This window comes from Sabethes cyaneus, chromosome 1, assembly GCF_943734655.1.
Source record: "Sabethes cyaneus chromosome 1, idSabCyanKW18_F2, whole genome shotgun sequence".
Lineage (NCBI taxonomy): Eukaryota > Metazoa > Arthropoda > Insecta > Diptera > Culicidae > Sabethes > Sabethes cyaneus.
In genome coordinates this window covers 81,267,345-81,286,570 of record NC_071353.1, presented here as the reverse complement: position 1 = coordinate 81,286,570, position 19,226 = coordinate 81,267,345, and the positions used below count along the sequence as shown (strand labels likewise).

Here is a 19,226-nt window from a genome sequence, read left to right as displayed (position 1 = left end):
CAAACCATCATTTAAGTCGCCTTAAATGCTATTTTGGCAAAATATACTTTATTGATAACCTTCTTATAGTGCTGACAATGCTAATTTACAGCTAATTACCGACACAAAGAATTTGAGTACAATTTTGGATGCCAATTTACAACACCTATGCAGTCAAAAAGCTAATATACAACAACGTGCAGTATAAAATGCCAGATATGCTGATTTGCTGCTTATGTTAATGCTTATTGGTTACCTGAGATGGGTAGTTTAATATACAAATTTGCAATTTTTCCTTACAGTAAGTAGAAAACAACTCCCCTCATTGGTTAGGCAGAAAACGGATAGTAATATTCGCCATGATTGTACAACATTTCGCCGAATATCATTTTGCGAAAAATCTTAAGCGGAATGTACCATTTCACGGAAAACTTTTTCGTGAAAAGTACCATTTCGCAATCTTCTCCTTACTCGCTGTCGCACGTTCCAGGAAACCCAGGTAGATCTAGGAAAACAAATAAACCTAGACAGTACTGATTTCTGCGGGAGTTGCCCCCCCCAGTAGGCGACGCTTCCGACGGCGGGTCGTCGGTAACACTCGCGGCCGTGTCGTCCTGAATGATCTAGTGTTACTATAGATAGTTTTTGTGGTCTTGTTATTGACTAATGTTTTATGGAAGAGTTTCGAATTTCTCGAGTTCGATTAGTTTTTGAGTTTCGCAAAAATTTCTGTATTATTTGTATGAGAGTCCATATCCCCCTACCACAGGGGTGAGAGGTCTCTAACTATCATAAAATAAATTTAAGAGGAGTCACAATTCCTCTTCTAAACAGGGGAGGGGTCTCAATTTGCCATAGAATAAATTATTGTCACCAAAAACACCCACATGCCAAATTTTGTTCTATTTGCTTGATTAGTTCTCGAGTTATGCAGAAATTTGTGTTTCATTTGCATGGGAGTTTCATTTGAGTGGAGAGGGGTCTATAACCATCATTGAACCCTTCCCTGGCCCCAAAAACCTCTACATGCAAATTTTCACGCCGATTGGTTCAGACAGACAGACAGACAGACAGACAGACAGACAGACAGACAGACAGACAGACAGACAGACAGACAGACAGACAGACAGACAGACAGACAGACAGACAGACAGACAGACAGACAGACAGACAGACAGACAGACAGACAGACAGACAGACAGACAGACAGACAGACAGACAGACAGACAGACAGACAGACAGACAGACAGACAGACAGACAGACAGACAGACAGACAGACAGACAGACAGACAGACAGACAGACAGACAGACAGACAGACAGACAGACAGACAGACAGACAGACAGACAGACAGACAGACAGACAGACAGACAGACAGACAGACAGACAGACAGACAGACAGACAGACAGACAGACAGACAGACAGACAGACAGACAGACAGACAGACAGACAGACAGACAGACAGACAGACAGACAGACAGACAGACAGACAGACAGACAGACAGACAGACAGACAGACAGACAGACAGACAGACAGACAGACAGACAGACAGACAGACAGACAGACAGACAGACAGACAGACAGACAGACAGACAGACAGACAGACAGACAGACAGACAGACAGACAGACAGACAGACAGACAGACAGACAGACAGACAGACAGACAGACAGACAGACAGACAGACAGACAGACAGACAGACAGACAGACAGACAGACAGACAGACAGACAGACAGACAGACAGACAGACAGACAGACAGACAGACAGACAGACAGACAGACAGACAGACAGACAGACAGACAGACAGACAGACAGACAGACAGACAGACAGACAGACAGACAGACAGACAGACAGACAGACAGACAGACAGACAGACAGACAGACAGACAGACAGACAGACAGACAGACAGACAGACAGACAGACAGACAGACAGACAGACAGACAGACAGACAGACAGACAGACAGACAGACAGACAGACAGACAGACAGACAGACAGACAGACAGACAGACAGACAGACAGACAGACAGACAGACAGACAGACAGACAGACAGACAGACAGACAGACAGACAGACAGACAGACAGACAGACAGACAGACAGACAGACAGACAGACAGACAGACAGACAGACAGACAGACAGACAGACAGACAGACAGACAGACAGACAGACAGACAGACAGACAGACAGACAGACAGACAGACAGACAGACAGACAGACAGACAGACAGACAGACAGACAGACAGACAGACAGACAGACAGACAGACAGACAGACAGACAGACAGACAGACAGACAGACAGACAGACAGACAGACAGACAGACAGACAGACAGACAGACAGACAGACAGACAGACAGACAGACAGACAGACAGACAGACAGACAGACAGACAGACAGACAGACAGACAGACAGACAGACAGACAGACAGACAGACAGACAGACAGACAGACAGACAGACAGACAGACAGACAGACAGACAGACAGACAGACAGACAGACAGACAGACAGACAGACAGACAGACAGACAGACAGACAGACAGACAGACAGACAGACAGACAGACAGACAGACAGACAGACAGACAGACAGACAGACAGACAGACAGACAGACAGACAGACAGACAGACAGACAGACAGACAGACAGACAGACAGACAGACAGACAGACAGACAGACAGACAGACAGACAGACAGACAGACAGACAGACAGACAGACAGACAGACAGACAGACAGACAGACAGACAGACAGACAGACAGACAGACAGACAGACAGACAGACAGACAGACAGACAGACAGACAGACAGACAGACAGACAGACAGACAGACAGACAGACAGACAGACAGACAGACAGACAGACAGACAGACAGACAGACAGACAGACAGACAGACAGACAGACAGACAGACAGACAGACAGACAGACAGACAGACAGACAGACAGACAGACAGACAGACAGACAGACAGACAGACAGACAGACAGACAGACAGACAGACAGACAGACAGACAGACAGACAGACAGACAGACAGACAGACAGACAGACAGACAGACAGACAGACAGACAGACAGACAGACAGACAGACAGACAGACAGACAGACAGACAGACAGACAGACAGACAGACAGACAGACAGACAGACAGACAGACAGACAGACAGACAGACAGACAGACAGACAGACAGACAGACAGACAGACAGACAGACAGACAGACAGACAGACAGACAGACAGACAGACAGACAGACAGACAGACAGACAGACAGACAGACAGACAGAAATCCTTCTTTATAGGTATAGATTACGGGAAGTAAAAATTGTGCCATTGAGTTGATTCGGGTTAACAAACCTTTATTTGTTCCCTTCTATATCCTGATATAAATGTAAGTTTCCTAAAACTACAAGTAATCTTTCTTTTATGTATTATTGTCTCATTTTCAGCTACTTATAGGATTTGAAACAGGTCAATTAGTCCTTTGGGATATGCGAGGAAAAAATGCGGAATTACGATGGTTATCACAGGATGCACTTTTATCGTGTTCCTGGCATCATGAAGGAAAACATTTTATCACATCACATGCTGATGGATCCTTGTGCACGTGGCCTTTAAAACTTTCACTCAAACCGCTCATGCAGGGTTATCCACACGGTACGTATTTTTCAGGTTTTATATGTAATATGTCTTGAATAAGGTAACTGTTTCTTATGTAGCACTATTGGTTTAAATGAGAACTGACATAGCATAACATAATCGACCACGCACAGTACACATACGAATGTTGAGCACATGGTTAAATTAAAAATAAATTAAAATGTTATTAAATTAAATTTATGCTAGACGCTCAACAGCTATAAAAATTATCGATCAACAAATTTGATCATCACTATATGGCAACGGCGCACCCACAAAACAGCACAATAGGATCCAATAGAGTATTTCCAGCTCAAAACGCTGAAAAAAGCCCCTTTTGTCTCGACTATTTTTGATTGGAATGCAATTTTGCTGATATGTTGGATACCACGATGTCAATCCATCCAGCCGGGCCATCGATGTACCATAACGTACTTCCGAGGACTTTTAACGTACTTCGTTATTTATATAATTTTCATGGACCGGCCCAATAGACGGTCGATTTTGGGAAATCTCAATTTTACGAAATCCACATTAGCAAAAAGTTGATGTACCAACGACGTACCTAAAGAATCTAAACTTTGAATAGGACGTACTTAAACAAATTTCATATAAAGTTCGATAACTTTTTCAAAACACTTTGCATGTTGAATTAGACCACAGATTTGAGTTCACGGGAAAATTCTAGTCTGATTTCATATAGCGATGGGTTGACTAAGTGGGGGATATCAGCATACCAATATTCTTGCTATCTCTAGTTCTTCAAGCTGTTACCATTGGAAGACACTATTGTTCAGCTAAACTTTTGATTTTTCGCTTTAAAAGTTGGAGCGGTGGAACTAATTTTGATCAGACCGGACATATTTTCATCCTCAAGTTGCTTTGTTAAGCAATCCTGAAATCTGAATGTTTTTACGTCCCCATAAAAAATCATTCGAACTATTCCCCCTATTCAGTAAGTTCGCGTTCTTATCCGCGACCTACAAATCAGCATCTGATGCGTAATCGGCTTAGCGTATCGGCATAGATGCGTAAAATGCCATCTGTCTAAATTGTTTATCGGGTCATACACTCACCGCACCGTTCGGCAAACGGTATTCGTCGTCTCTTTTATTCTCTAGTGTTCTTATGGGAAACTGCGAGTTTGACATCTGACTCGCTGTTCATAAGGATGGTGGGAGAACAAAAGAGGCAGTACACACGGTCCGATTCAGAACAGTGTTGTCAAAGCAAATAACATTGAAACACATCGTTGCTTCATTAAATCACTGAGAAAATCTTCGAAAATTATTGAAAAAGCTGTTTTACCTTTGTTATACTATATAACAAAGGTTTAGAAATTGGTCGAAAAACACGAAATTGATCCGAGGCCCGTAGGGCCGAATCACATATACCAATCGATAGAGCTCGACGAACTGAGCAATGTCTGTGTGTGTGTGTATGTGTGTATGTGTGTATGTGTGTATGTGTGTATGTGTGTATGTGCAGCTCATTTTCTATCGCCTGTTTCTCGAAGATGGCTGAACCGATTTGATCGCTTTTACTTTTGTTTGAAAGGTATTATTGTCTAGTATACCACTATTGAATTGCTTTGCGGTCCGACGTTTCGTTTAAAAGTTATAAGCAAAAATGTGAAAACTACGTGACACGCGTTTCTCCTGAACTACGCAACCAATTTTAACGATCTTACTACCAAACGAAAGCTCTTGCTGTTACTAAACTTTTTACCAAGTTTTATTGAAAACGAACAAGTAGTTTAAAAGTTAGCCTTAAAAAACCATTTTTGATAAGGTTCAAATAATCGCCTGTTTCTCAGAGATGGCCAAACCGATTTATGCGCTATTAGTTTTATTTGGCAGGTAATATAGCCGGATAGATTACTATTGAATGGTTTTTGGATTGGACGTTTAATTTGAAAGTTATAAGCAATTGTATACACCACACCAAAATTAACAATAATTTATAATGATTTTAACCAAGATAATTTACCTAATTTCAATTATTTTAACCTTAGAGCGGTCGCGTTAAAAAAAGTTACATAAGCGGTCGCGTCGTGTACTGAGTACACGGCGAATAATACTGCCTATATCTCAGGACTGACATGAAATAGAAGGTTGCGGTTTTCGAAAAAGTTGTTTATCAATTTAAGACGCATCTGGAAACGAACAATAAAGTTTGAAAACTGATCCGCTAGATGGCGCAAATGGCGACCAAAACAAATGATTCTAGAATCTCGATACTAGAATCTCTAATATCTCGGGACTGAGAAGAGATAGACGATTGCTGTCTTTGGCAAAGTTGTTTATCTGGACGAGATCAATCTGACTGCGGATAACAAAATTCGGAACTGATACGGTAGATGGCGCTTATAACGAGCATATTGAGTTTTTTTGGAATATATCAGAGTCGTGACGAGATAGACTGTTATTGTGTTCTACAAAGTTATTTGTTCGAACAAGACATATTTGGAAATTCATAACAAAGTTTGAAACTGTCTCAGTAGGTGGCGCGCGTGGTCAAATTATAATCTTATGATGATATCTCATGACCATGATACGATAGAAAGTGGCGGTTTTTGACAAAGTTGTGTGTCTAGACAAGACGAATTTGAAAATGATCGGTCAAATTCAGAACTGTCCCGCTAGATGTCGCAGTTGGTAAAATCATATTTCTTTTTGCGATATCTCAGCTTATGTCGAATAAACGGTAAAATGGCTTATCTGGTCTGGAAAAGAACACCAAAATGTTTGTAAATAGTATTCTTTTGACGATTTTCCCAAAACAGAGTTTGTGAATCATCGACAAACTGAATAATGCACATATCACCTAGGGATACATGATACTTATTCAACTTACCCAAGTAGCAAACTTACGATACTTTTATTTAAATCAATTTATTAATGACTCACATTAGTTGTATAACAATTAGTTGTACAGTTTCATAATGAGTATGTTATTAGGGAAGCTTGCTATGGTATGTTGAGGTAATGCTTTAAAGATTAGAATGTTAGAATTATGTTGACACTTACCATAAAACAATACAAAACGAGCATTTGTTTGTTTTATTTCCTGCTATGATAATGAGGATGAAAAATGTACATTAGATTCCTAACAATTCTATAATATTCTTATTACGGTCACTTATATCATACAGGAAATAACACACACGTAATACAAGGAAAGAGTAAAGAATTCGAGCCCAATGAAAAAAGCAAGTTGTTTTGAAATGAGTATCAAGAGAGTGCACTTCAGTCGTGTTGTCGCGTTAGCAAAACAAATAGCTTTGGTTTTATCATCACGCACACGTTAATAATTGCAAGCATCAACGTTGCCATTATGCCTGTCTGCCAAGTTAACTCCGGGATACGTTGCTGGCCCAACAAGCCACTCGTCGTATGTTCGAGTCTCGACTGAGCGGTGCCGCTTCAGAGTTAATAGGATCTTTGCACTAGCCCAGTGATTTTCCTGTACTCTAATAACCGGCAGCGATATCTATCGATAAAGAAGGGTCAAGTTCTGAAGGACGTTTATATCCATGCATGGTTTTGCTTTGCTGATAAATCTAGATTTTACCAGATTTTTTATTGCATGCCAGACAAAGTTCTAAATCTTCCAGATATTTGGTAATGTCCCAGATTTTTGCCAGATTTTTGTTTCTCCGTTCTGCAAAGGAGTCATCGCTCCTAATTTCAGACAACATTTTGTACCGGCGTTGATCAAAACTGGCAAGACGTTTCCCGAAAAAGTCCTCCCCATCGGTCAAATTGATCGCCAGATTTTGACATTTATTCGTGTTTGCCAGGTTTTCGAATAAACCTATTAGCGACCCTGGGAAGAATAGGGACTCAAACACTCTAAAATATTTTTTTAAGAATGTGATGGAAACGCAGCACGGGTTTCCAGGAATCTTGTTCTGGTGATATTTCTATATAGACGATGTAGACGACGAAATTACTTCGTCAAAAGCATTTTGATCAGTCTGTGCTCTTCATCTTGTCTTTTGATAAAAGTTGAAGCAATACGTATCAATTGCTTCTTTCAGGAAACCATAAAAATAGCTGTTGATTGACTGGAATTGACAACGCAATCGATGATGAAAAGGACAACGATACGTTATCTAACGTGTTTTGACTACAGAAACCACTTTGTAGCGAACAGCAGTGTTCTATGCCATCATGGTTCCGCAATATTCCGAAAATAATTTGATTTTCTCATCATCTCCACCTACTACTACTTCATTCCGAATTTAATTTACCTTCATCGGAAGCATATTGACATGATAAACAACTTTGTCGAAAACATCAACCTTCTATCTCGTCATGGTTCGGAAATATCGCCAAATGAATTAAATTTCACCGTATACTCCATCTAGCGGACTAGTTTCAAACTTCAGAGTTTGTTACCAAATGCGTCTTGGCTTTACAAACAACTTTGTAGTAAATAGTAACCTTTTAGCTCATTACGGTTTTAAAATATTCTTAAATGAATTTAATTGCTTCATTATTAGCGCCATCTAGCGAATCAGTTCCGAATTTTGTTGTATATCACGGGATGTGTCTTAACTAGATAAGCAACTTTGTCGAAAGTCGCAACCTTCTAACTATTCACAAACTTGAGTTATTGCCCGCCGTGTACTCAGTACACGACGCGACCGCTTGCGTAACTTTTTTCATTTCAAAAAAGTTACGTTAGTGGTCGCGCTGGTGTACTGAGTACACGCGCGCGGACACACCATTTTTACAAGCATCTTTCGATCACTTTTTTTATTTCTTTTTTCTATATTTTGGCATCATTAGAAAGAGGAAGAGTAGATCTTCGAATACAACCAAAACCTGGAGTGATTTGATTAAAATTTCGATGATTTTTTCGCGTTTTTCGAAAACGCGTGTACTCAGTACACTAGCGCGACCGCTCTAGGGTTAATATCAAACGAGAGGTTTTGACACTACGAATATATATGCAAAATTTCATAAGAATTGGTTTTACCGGTCAAAAGATATTAATCCTCGAACGCTCGCGCCAACTTTTGCAACACAGTTACTCGCGCGCACAATAGCCCAAAACCAAAGAAAACGTGTGCACTAGAGTTTTGACTAGGAAAACTTGGTTTTAAGTTTATCGAACCTTTGAAAGAGTTTCTTGAAATTGAATGCTCTATCATCTGGTAGAATTTAAATTTGGATTAATCCCCCTAAAAGTGAAAAAAAACTATTTTTCTTCAGTTTCAATATAACACATTGATGTGTTCTGCAAAGTTTTAGAACATATTATTACAAGAAATTTTGCTGAAGACTGTAACCTTCTATCTCTTCAGCGAAGACAGAGAAATCTTATTTATTGTTTCTGTATTTGTAAAATCAGTTTTTCTATTTTAGCTCTTTTTGCAATTGTTGTATGATTTTTTCATGTGTTACAAAGTTATACAAATAGTAAAAATACACAACTTTGCTGAAAATAGTATACCTCTATGTTTGCTTGTTTTGGAACTGTAGAACTTTGATTATAAAAATACCCTGATTTTAACCCCGAATCACTCGGCTACCAACTGACGGATACATTTTAAACATTTTACATTTGCTGATAGTTTTGCCACATACAGACACCATTTTTCCATATGAAGTAACGTGAAAAAATTCCAGTTGGGGCCAATAGCGGTACACCTCACATGCTGCTTGCTTCGTTTCTGTGCTGTCGGTTTATGCTGATCTATTTTCCTAACAATTTAAAGTATTATTGCATTGAATAATTCAGACATTTTGCTCATAACAAGTTTATTGAAAAATATACGTTAGTTAAACAACGATTGGTAAATATGGCATTCAAAATCCTACACATGTTGTTCAGAATACAACAGCGTGGGTAACCGAAGGTTAATAAAAATTGATGAAATTTTTTCAAGAAAACTTTATTGATGCATAGTTATGCATAGTGCAAAAACCTATAAACTAGACCTTTACTACGCAATGTATATGTTAAAGAATAATATTTCTTCTTACAACTTACTTACTTTGCACTTACCCACATTAGTAACAACTTACTCAGCAATTTCATGAGAAAAAGAACTATCAAAATTTGTAAGTGCTTCTATTTTGTTCAAATTTTGTAAGCTTATTCAATTTCCAAAATTTTTATGTAAACCAACGCACAATGCAACGTTAATTAATAGATGAATTATGTTCCGAAGACGTGTCGATTTCTATCTCAAATAGCAAGTAAGACCGTATAACAAAGGTTCTTTTCACCAATAGGTGGATTAAATCAGGTTTTTTCTGTTGTTTTTAATAAAGAAAAATTAATTATGAACATACATTTCTCTTGAAAGTATTGAACCACGTTTTCACCATTGGAGGTTTCAGTTAATTTCAAACCTATAATTCTTATTTCCAGAACCGAAACAGTGTCTTGGCAACACGATAGTTCATCAGTTATGCTGCAGCTGCTGCTATTGGTGAACAGGTTCCGTCAATTCAGAATTTGTTTTCAGTTTTGTTATAAAATAATAAAACTTTCGGCTAGTGACAAAGCCTTAAATAACATAAAAAAACCCGAATTAATCCACCTAGCGGCGTGACCTAGCCTTTCTACTGCCACAATATTTATTTATTTATTTGCAGTCAATCGTGTGTCGACCGTGATACAAGCTTAACATAATGTTATCAATCCATTACATATTCTATTTATGTTTATGTTTACTCGTTTCTGCTAGTTTTCTGTTGTTATTGGCTTGAATTGTCCTAAAATATTGCTTCAATTTGGTTTTTTTAATTGTGAAGTCAATAAAATTACAATGTTGGTTATATAGCACCATCATTTGATTTATGGGCCCGAATTTAGCATAATTAGTTCGATAATGATCCGTGGCAAATAGTGTACGAACACGTAAATTTCTAGTAGGTGAGTAAAAATTTAATTTAGATAAGAGTTCGGCAGAGTCAATACGTTGTGAGACTATGTCATTAACAAATGAGACCATTGCAAATTCACGACGCGCCTTTAATGTTTTGATATTTATAAGCTTGTAGCGGTCGTCATATGACGGAAGAGGAAGGCTCGTCCAATTTAAATTACGGAGTGCGTACAACAAGAATTGTTTTTGTATTGATTCTATTCTATTTATGTGTGCATTGGCAAACGGAGACCATACCACGCTACAGTACTCAAGAATTGAACGAACGTAGTAAATATAAAGTGTTTTTAATGTGTATGGGTCTCGAAAATTAAAGCTAAAGCGTTTTATGAAAGAGAGCATGTTGCTTGCTTTACAAGTAATTGTATTATAGTGATCTATAAACGTTAATTTTGAATCTAGAATAACTCCCAAATCTCTAATTCGTTCACAATTTTCTATCATTTGATCTCCTAGGGAGATGTTGGTTATAGGTGTATTTCGTTTTCTACTGAATTTAATTAATTTACATTTGTTCACGTTTAGTTGAAGTAAGCTCTTCTTACACCAATTATAAAAAATTTGAATTTCGTTACAAAATGTGTTGACATCTGTCTCATTTTTTATTTCTAAGTATAATTTCATATCGTCGGCGTAAATAAGGATTTTTATATTCTTGAGAACGAATGAGATATCATTAACGAATAAAATAAACAATAGCGGTCCTAAATGAGACCTTTGAGGGACTCCAGAAGTGACTTGAATGGGATTAGATGTTTTTCCTTTAAATTTAACAATTTGCTGGCGGTATGTGAGATATGATTCGATCCATATTAAAAGTTCTTGATGTATACCTATTTTTTGCAATTTGAAGAGAAGCATTGGTATATCAATACGATCAAAGGCTTTACTAAAGTCGGTATATAAGGCTTCAACGTAGTTTCCATTATCCATTGCGTTAAGCGAAAAGTTAACAAACTCGAGAACAAATGTTGTGGTTGAGCGTCCTTTGTAGAAACCATGTTGTGTATGAGTAATTCTATTTTTTATTTGCGAGAATACCTTCTTATTGACAATTTCTTCAAAAAGTTTTGGAATACAAGAGATAATTGCAATACCCCTATAATTACGGATATCAGATTTCTTACCAGCTTTGAACACAGGCACTAAGAAAGATCTTTTCCAGATGCTTGGGAAAATTCCAGATTGAAGGGACATATTAAAAAGCCAGAAAAGTGGAGTAGCTAGCTCTGTTGCTAGTTTTCTTATGAATGCTGGAGGTAAACCGTCTGGTCCGGGGCCTTTGGAGGAATCTAATGTTTCTAAGGCGTCTAATATTTCTAATACACTAATTTGTCTAACGTTTACGTCATTTGAGGATTCTGGAAAATGTGTAAAGTAGCCGTAATCGCGATCCTCTTCTGTGAATGTACCATAGATATCTCGGAAGAAAGTGGCAAAAAGGTAATCATTATTTAATTGCTCAGGAACATCTATGTATAATTAACTTGACTATATTTTTAAATATCCGTTCCGTATTCCTCAAAATCCTTATTTGCCAGTAAAATTCCCAACGTATTGCGTAGAATAATTAAATTTTCTTTCCTTGGGTGCGTAAATACTTGTAACACCTTATTTAGTTTTATAATCGGTCGGCCTTAACTTTCGGGCTTCAGAGCCACATACGAAACTTGTTTTGAATTGACAATATGAAATATGTGTTCATAGCAGATTTTTGCCTTTCTACTATATAAATAGATAGTATAAAGGTATAGAAATCACTCGGAAAACCGGAAATGGAAAGAAGGTCCTGCGGGCCGAATGTCATATACCATTCGACTCAGTTTCGAAAACTGAGCATTTTCTGTGTGTGTGTATGTATGTGTGTTTGTGTGTGTGTATGTATGTGTGTTTGTGTGTGTATGTATGTATGTGTGTGTATGTATGTATGTCTATGTATGTATGTGTGTATGTATGTGTGTGTATGTATGTGTGTGTGTGTGTGTGTGTGTATGTGTGTGTGTGTGTGTGTGTGTGTGTGTGTGTGTGTGTGTGTGTGTGTGTGTGTCTGTGTGTATGTGACGCTTTTAATCTCACTCACTTTTCTCGGAGATGGCTGAACCGATTTTAATGTTCTTAGTGTCAAATGGAAGGTCTATGTGTCCCATAGGTCGCTATTGAATTCATATTGATCGGACTTTTAGTGCAAAAGTTATGTATAAAAATACGAAAAATATGGGACTTCATTATCTCATAGATCCCTCAACCGATTTGAACAAAATTGATTGCATATGAAAGAGGAGCCTTGCAACTCTCTTAACTTCCTAATTTGTGGACTTGTAGTTTGAAAGTTACATAAAGAAATGTGAAAAAATAGTATTTAAAACATATTTTTGTAACATATAAGCATTAATTCAGTGTAAAACATCACACGATTTATTATCATTTGAAAATGACTGCTGAGATCTATCAAACGAAACCGAGTTAATTAAAATCGGACGGTTCATTCAAAAGTTATTCAAACTTTAACATTTAAGCACCGTATATTAAACCGTTAAAACGTGTGAAATCAAAATATATCAATCAAATGTTGATTGTATTCAATGTGTGTAATGTATGTATGTATGTGTGTATGTACGTATGTATGTATGCATGTATGTAGGTGTGTATGTGATGACAATTTGCAATTTTTAAATTTGCATTGAAATTCAAGAAAAGTGAGAATTATGTCAATTGTCTGAAGTTATTGAAGCCTCTTAGTGGAATACGAACTCTGAAATAGTGATGGGTAATCCGCTCCTGATCCATGTGAAAGATCCGGATCCGTAAAAATAATGACTGATCCGTGAATCTTCTCTTTTAAGACACGGATCTTGCCCATACGACTTTTAGTTTGCAGCGAACTTCATTAGGTTTTATTCCGCTGATGACAGTTCTACGTAGAATTTCATTTTATGGCTTATCTAGCAGTTCTTCCTTCTCTTCACTCTATTACAGGTTGCTGTCATGAAGGCAGACTACTGACAAGGCAGGATAAAACAAGATCAGAGACAATAGGCCGTATGAATAAAAGAGAACAAATGCTCCCACCCGATTTAAACGAGAAAAGCAAAGCAAACTGTTTTATTGAAACGGCCTAATGGCTCTATTCTTCGCGCGCTTTGATAATAAATTCAAATTTGGGTTTGAATGGAAATGAATCGTTTGTTTGAGAAACCCCACAAGTCCACTCGACACTATTGTTGGAAAACAACAAAAAACTGATTTTCTCAAAATTTTGAACCAATCCTTATAGTTTTTGGTATGTGGTTCTATGATAGTATCTAAAATACATTATGTAGACTTATCTTTTTCATCAAAATAATGATTTTAGCTAAAGTTACAAGGCTTTAAAGTTGATGGATATTTGGGGTTTCTCAAACAAACGAGAAATTGACGATACACTTAAGTAGTTTTAGGCCGTTTTTATTCAAACTTGTGGTCTATCCATGTTCATAGTATGTAATTTACTACCATATATTACTGGGGATGTTAATTTAGTACGTACCGCTAAGAAGAAAAACACGGGAGGGGCGCTAAATATTATTTATTAAAAATTTTGAAGTAGAATAATACAAGTTTTAGAAAAAGTTTTGTACTTTTTCAATCGAAATTTTTATCATAGTTTGCATTTACCTATTAAAAAATAAAAGGTAAATGGAATAACGGCGGTTTTTGACTTGCATAAATAAACCAGAGTAACACGAATTCACATCGAACAGAATACCTTGATACTTTGTTAGTAGCAAGTAAAGATATTATAACCAGAAAATATACATTTTAAATCTTGGATAACAACCGTACTATGATTATGGAGCAGAACCTGAGAATAAGGGTCTGTTCTCAAATTACGTTATACCAAAAAGAAATGAAGATACGTGAACAACACCTTAAATATTTCGAACGGATAAACTATTGATTTTACAGTTACTCGGGAGTGCCCGACGGATTACTCACATTAGGAAAAGCAACGAGTTAACAAAAAAGATAAATAGAAGATTAAACCTTGTATTTATATGTTGTGCTATTATTAACATTGCATAGTAAATGGTGGATTACTGCTTTTGTGAGAAACGCTTGGATAGTTTCGTCTGTCGATTTCCGGAACGAGATTGCTACAGTTTTTACTATATCTAGATTACTAGAATGCTTTATTTATCCAAGCTTATCTACACTTGCAATCAGCTCTCACTACACTTTTTCAGCTAAAACATCCTCTTCTTTTCGGTGTTATACGCCGTTCTTTTACTTTTAATAACTTTCGCCTTGTATTCTGTAGTCCGCCGGACACTAGGTTTCTTCTTTTTGACTGTGTCCAAGTCGTAATTTTTCGATTCCGAAGACATGCCGAAGAGCTGCTTACAACATTGCACGTAAATATTGAATGATAATTTTGTACCTTTCGCAGCGCCGCTCTAGGTGATTTTCGGAAACATGGATATTTGGGGTTTCTCAAACAAACGGATATTTGCAACCCCAATTAAAAGGGGTTCGTGGAACTAACTTTATCTGGAATTTTGAGGGAAGGTGTAGATATCCTCAAAGATTTGAAAACTGTTAAAAAGTCAATTTTCGTAAAAATGGCGTTTGTGGGGTTTCTCAAACAAACGATTCATAATGTCTCCGTAGCCATAACGCATTTTAACAAAATGAGAGAAAACGGAGAAAACCCGTTTGAAAGTACTAACTTGTACGAGAAACGCGTGCACATAAAGCATGCGTGGTCATAATCTCCGTAGAATCTTCTTCAGAGTTATGTCTTTCGCTCTATGAAGTAACATGGACTCTTTTTCTAAAATTTGGGTATAGAGTAGGGAAAACCCCAGTGTAACTAAAGATGTTCAGTGTAACTAAAGATCCGAGTAACCGTTCCGAAGATCCGGATCCTTGACTAAATGAACCGGCTCTGATCCGATCAGTATAGTGATCCGTTTTGCCCATCATCTGAAATTAAAGAAAAGAAATAAGGCCATTGCAAATCATATTTAAAGTTTTTGACAACCCCCCTAGAAAATTGGCTTAAAAAATCGGGGGGCAAAAAAATAATTTGTAGGATATGAGTCAAATTTCTTTTTATAAAATCAATTGTCTGTGGGCTCTACAGTTTGAAAAACTCGAAAAATGAGTCTCCGAGTTGAATTAACGCTTCTAGCACGAAACAGAAATGGAAATTCTAACAACGGAATTTCCGAAAATCGTCCAAAAAAATTTCCTTCGTTTTTGTCTTTTTTCGTATATTTTTGCATAGAAAATAATAACGTATATATTATAAGCAAGAATAGATTCGGTTTTCACGTGTAAACCTTAAATAAAAATTCTTAAAATCCATGTTTTTTTTGCTCGATTAAAAAGTTCACTTTGTTTTTTTTTCGCCCCCCTCCGGCCGAACACCGGAAGGACAAAAACTTTATAAAATATTTGTAATGGCCTAACTTTTACCGACTAAATTCCACTATGTAATATTTATTCGCGACAGATACGTATACGCTTTGAAATAAGACACTGATGAAGCCTGCACGTCGTAGGTGAACTACGTAGGGGAGTGTAGTCGTAGTTGGGCCACTTTTTTGGAATTCGCCCATAACTTTCGTTTCAAAAGGAATTTTGGAAATCTAAATACATCGCTGCAAAGGTCTAAGAATAAGATATATGTCCGGTAAGTTTTGAACTGATTACTTGAAAAATAAAAAAGTTATAGGCATTTACGTGAAGACAAAAAATGTTGTCATAGTCGGGCCATGTTTTTACAGGTTGGGCCACCAAAGAAAATCTGAGACATACGTATTGAAATTCTATATACAGACATGAAAAGAATGAATTCCGTGAACAACAAATCATATAGGTACAAATACCCTATTTTGAATTGCATTTTTGCGAAATTTTGGCGATCTTGCAAAATCAATATTGCTACAATCGCCTTTTCCGAAGTGTACAACTACAATGAAAAAACTGCAAAAATTCAGGTTTTAATCGTATTAATTTTGCTTTATTTCATCACATTTTACGTGACTGACATTCTCTAGCGATTATTGCGTTGCTGCGCTTAAAATTATGGTGGCCCAACCATGCCTTCTCAAGTGGCCCGACCTTTACAAATAGCGGTTTCCTAGCATTTCACCTTAGCCTTCCCAAACACCTTACTGGAGGGGATTTTTCTATAGCCTTGCACAACTCACTTCATATATTTTCCAAATTTATCTCGATAATTGGATTTCATGAATCATTTCTTAAAGAAAAGTTTATTGCGCCTGGAAAACTTTTTTTGTAAGATTTAGTCACTGAATTCAGTACGGGTGTTTTGAATACACGATTGAAACTCACAATATTGTGACAAATTAGCTATCACAATAAGAAGTTTTACAATGGTTGTATCATAGATATAATGAGTTACTAAAACTGTAAAATCGTGATGGCCCGACCATAACAGTGGCCCGACGATAACGACAACCCTATCCCCTATCCCTATCTGTTGCAAATAAATATTAAATAGTGGGATTCAATCGAAAAGTTTTTTCTTTTCTTTGATTTCAGATTTCAATTGTCATTTTCTTCACTTGCTGTTGCTCACAATTGTACAAGAAAAGCAAAAAGCGAAGAATAGCAGTTAATTTAAGCATGTAGGTATAATGGTGATAAGATTAAAAATACTAGTAAGTTGATTTTTTCAAATAAATTTATACAAATTTTAAACAAATTTTCCGCATCAATAGATGATCTTTTCAATCAATAGATACTAGAGCTTAGAAATGTTATATGAAAAATAGGAAGTAAACGTTGCACGGTAGTAATTTTGTAAGATTTATTTTCGTTAGTGACGTTTTAAAGGACAGATGTCTTATGTCATGAATCATGTTTTAATAAATAAATCAAAAATGACAAGCACTGGAAATCATATCGATCATATTTCCCATTCTCAAGCATGTGCGCAGCTTTTGCACTATTTTTCGACGTTACTTTCGGCGTTATTTCAATGTATAACAAAAATAATAGATTCGTAGTAAAAATTTCTAGACATTACCATGAAAGGTTGTAAAATTGTCTGAGAATATGTTGCTTATTCAAGAATCATAGTAAATCTAATTAGCTTTTTCATGGTACTTTCAATAGCAAACATCTTCATAAAAATGGTACGAGTTACCATCGTTCTCGTTTAAATGTTGCGATGCTTTTGTATGAGTCTGTTGAAGCATTTTCAACTGACGTTTTTGAAATTTTGACGATATGGTATAGCGTAGGCGGAAAGCTAAGGCTAAAGCTTTACTACGAGCTTTACGCCTCAAGCAAGCGGATCCGGGAATTGAATTGATGTCCGATAACCGGTAAAGATGATCAATGTAAAGAAATTATGAAATAAGCTTTACGAAAGCGATGTGAGGAAAGTTGATGAAATTTACCGGGATCGCACGTACACCGGTTAGTATGAGTGCAAGCCACCAATAATTCAAGTGAAAAAAGCGAAGCCTTGGGCTTAACCGTCCTTCTAAGACTTGACCCTTTTGACGTAGGACTACGTCTTTGTTTACTATCTGGGACTGGGTAGCACTTTGTGAAAACGAAAATAGAAGTGTAACGTTGGAATGAAAGATTTCAAATGCTAATAACAACTAAACTACTGAACGAACGTGAACAATTTATATGTTGTTAGAAAGATAAAATGAACAGCAATTTTATGGAGGGGCGAGAGAGCAATTTTATGGAGGCGTAAGAGGGGGGGCTCCTATACAAATGAAACACAAATTTCCTCAAAACTCGAGAACTAATCAAGCAAATGAAACCAAATTTGGCATGTGGGGGTTCTAGAAAGTAAGCTTTTTTTCGATGGTGTACTGAGACCCCTTCCCCTTCTAAAAGGGGGGGCTCCCATACAAATGAAAATCAAATTTCTTCATAAATCTTGAATTATTCAAACAAATTTAACCGAATTTGGCATGTGGGGGCTTCAGAAGGCAAGAATTTTTTCTATGGTGAATTGAGACCCCTCCTCTCTTTAGGAGCGGAGGCTCACATACAAATAAAACACAAATTTCCTCATAACTCGAGAACTAATCAAGCAAAAGGAACCAAATTTGGCATGTGGCGGTTTTTGGAGGTAAGAATTTTTTCTATGGTGTACTGAGACCTCATCCCCTTCTAAGAGGAAGGGAGCTCCTATACAAACGAAACACAAATTTTCTCATAACTCGAGAACTAGTTAACCAAATGGAACCAAATTGGGCATGTGGGGGTTTTTGGAAGCATAAATTTATTTTATGATGGTTTGAGACCCCTCACCTCTGTGGTAGGAGGATAAGGACTCTCATACAAATAAAACTGAAATTTTTGCGAATGTGCCATATTTTCTGCTATGTAACAAGCGGTAAGCTGTGAAAGCAAACTAGTAAAACCTTCTCGGAGCAAAATACAGTGAATCGACGCCGTTAACTTACGTACCTGTTGCCATTCATGTCAAAAGAGAAGGACATTCGAATGGCACGTCATAATTGCGATGAACGTACTTTGGCTTTAATGTTATTTGGAACCAATGGCCCTTTTGAAGGCCACAAGCCAGTAAAAGTAAGATTATTGAAACATGTCAAGCTTCGCATAATTATATTTAATGCAATAATCTGTGGGATGGTCATTCATTACTATTTCAACCTTTATGATGCAAACAATTGGTTTTTAAAAGAAATCTTCTACGTCTCAATGGTT

General features: G+C 37.1%; 1 protein-coding gene across 4 annotated transcripts in view; it reads left to right on the top strand.

Moving 5' to 3' along the window:
* Positions 1–19,226, top strand: part of LOC128732919 (syntaxin-binding protein 5) — a 1,693,445-nt gene that overhangs the window by 474,979 nt on the left and 1,199,240 nt on the right. For all 4 annotated transcript variants that reach the window (XM_053826374.1, XM_053826375.1, XM_053826373.1 and 1 more), the window contains one exon: positions 3,421–3,628. In XM_053826374.1, the coding sequence (XP_053682349.1) occupies positions 3,421–3,628 (208 nt within the window). The remainder of the gene's footprint in view (positions 1–3,420; positions 3,629–19,226) is intronic.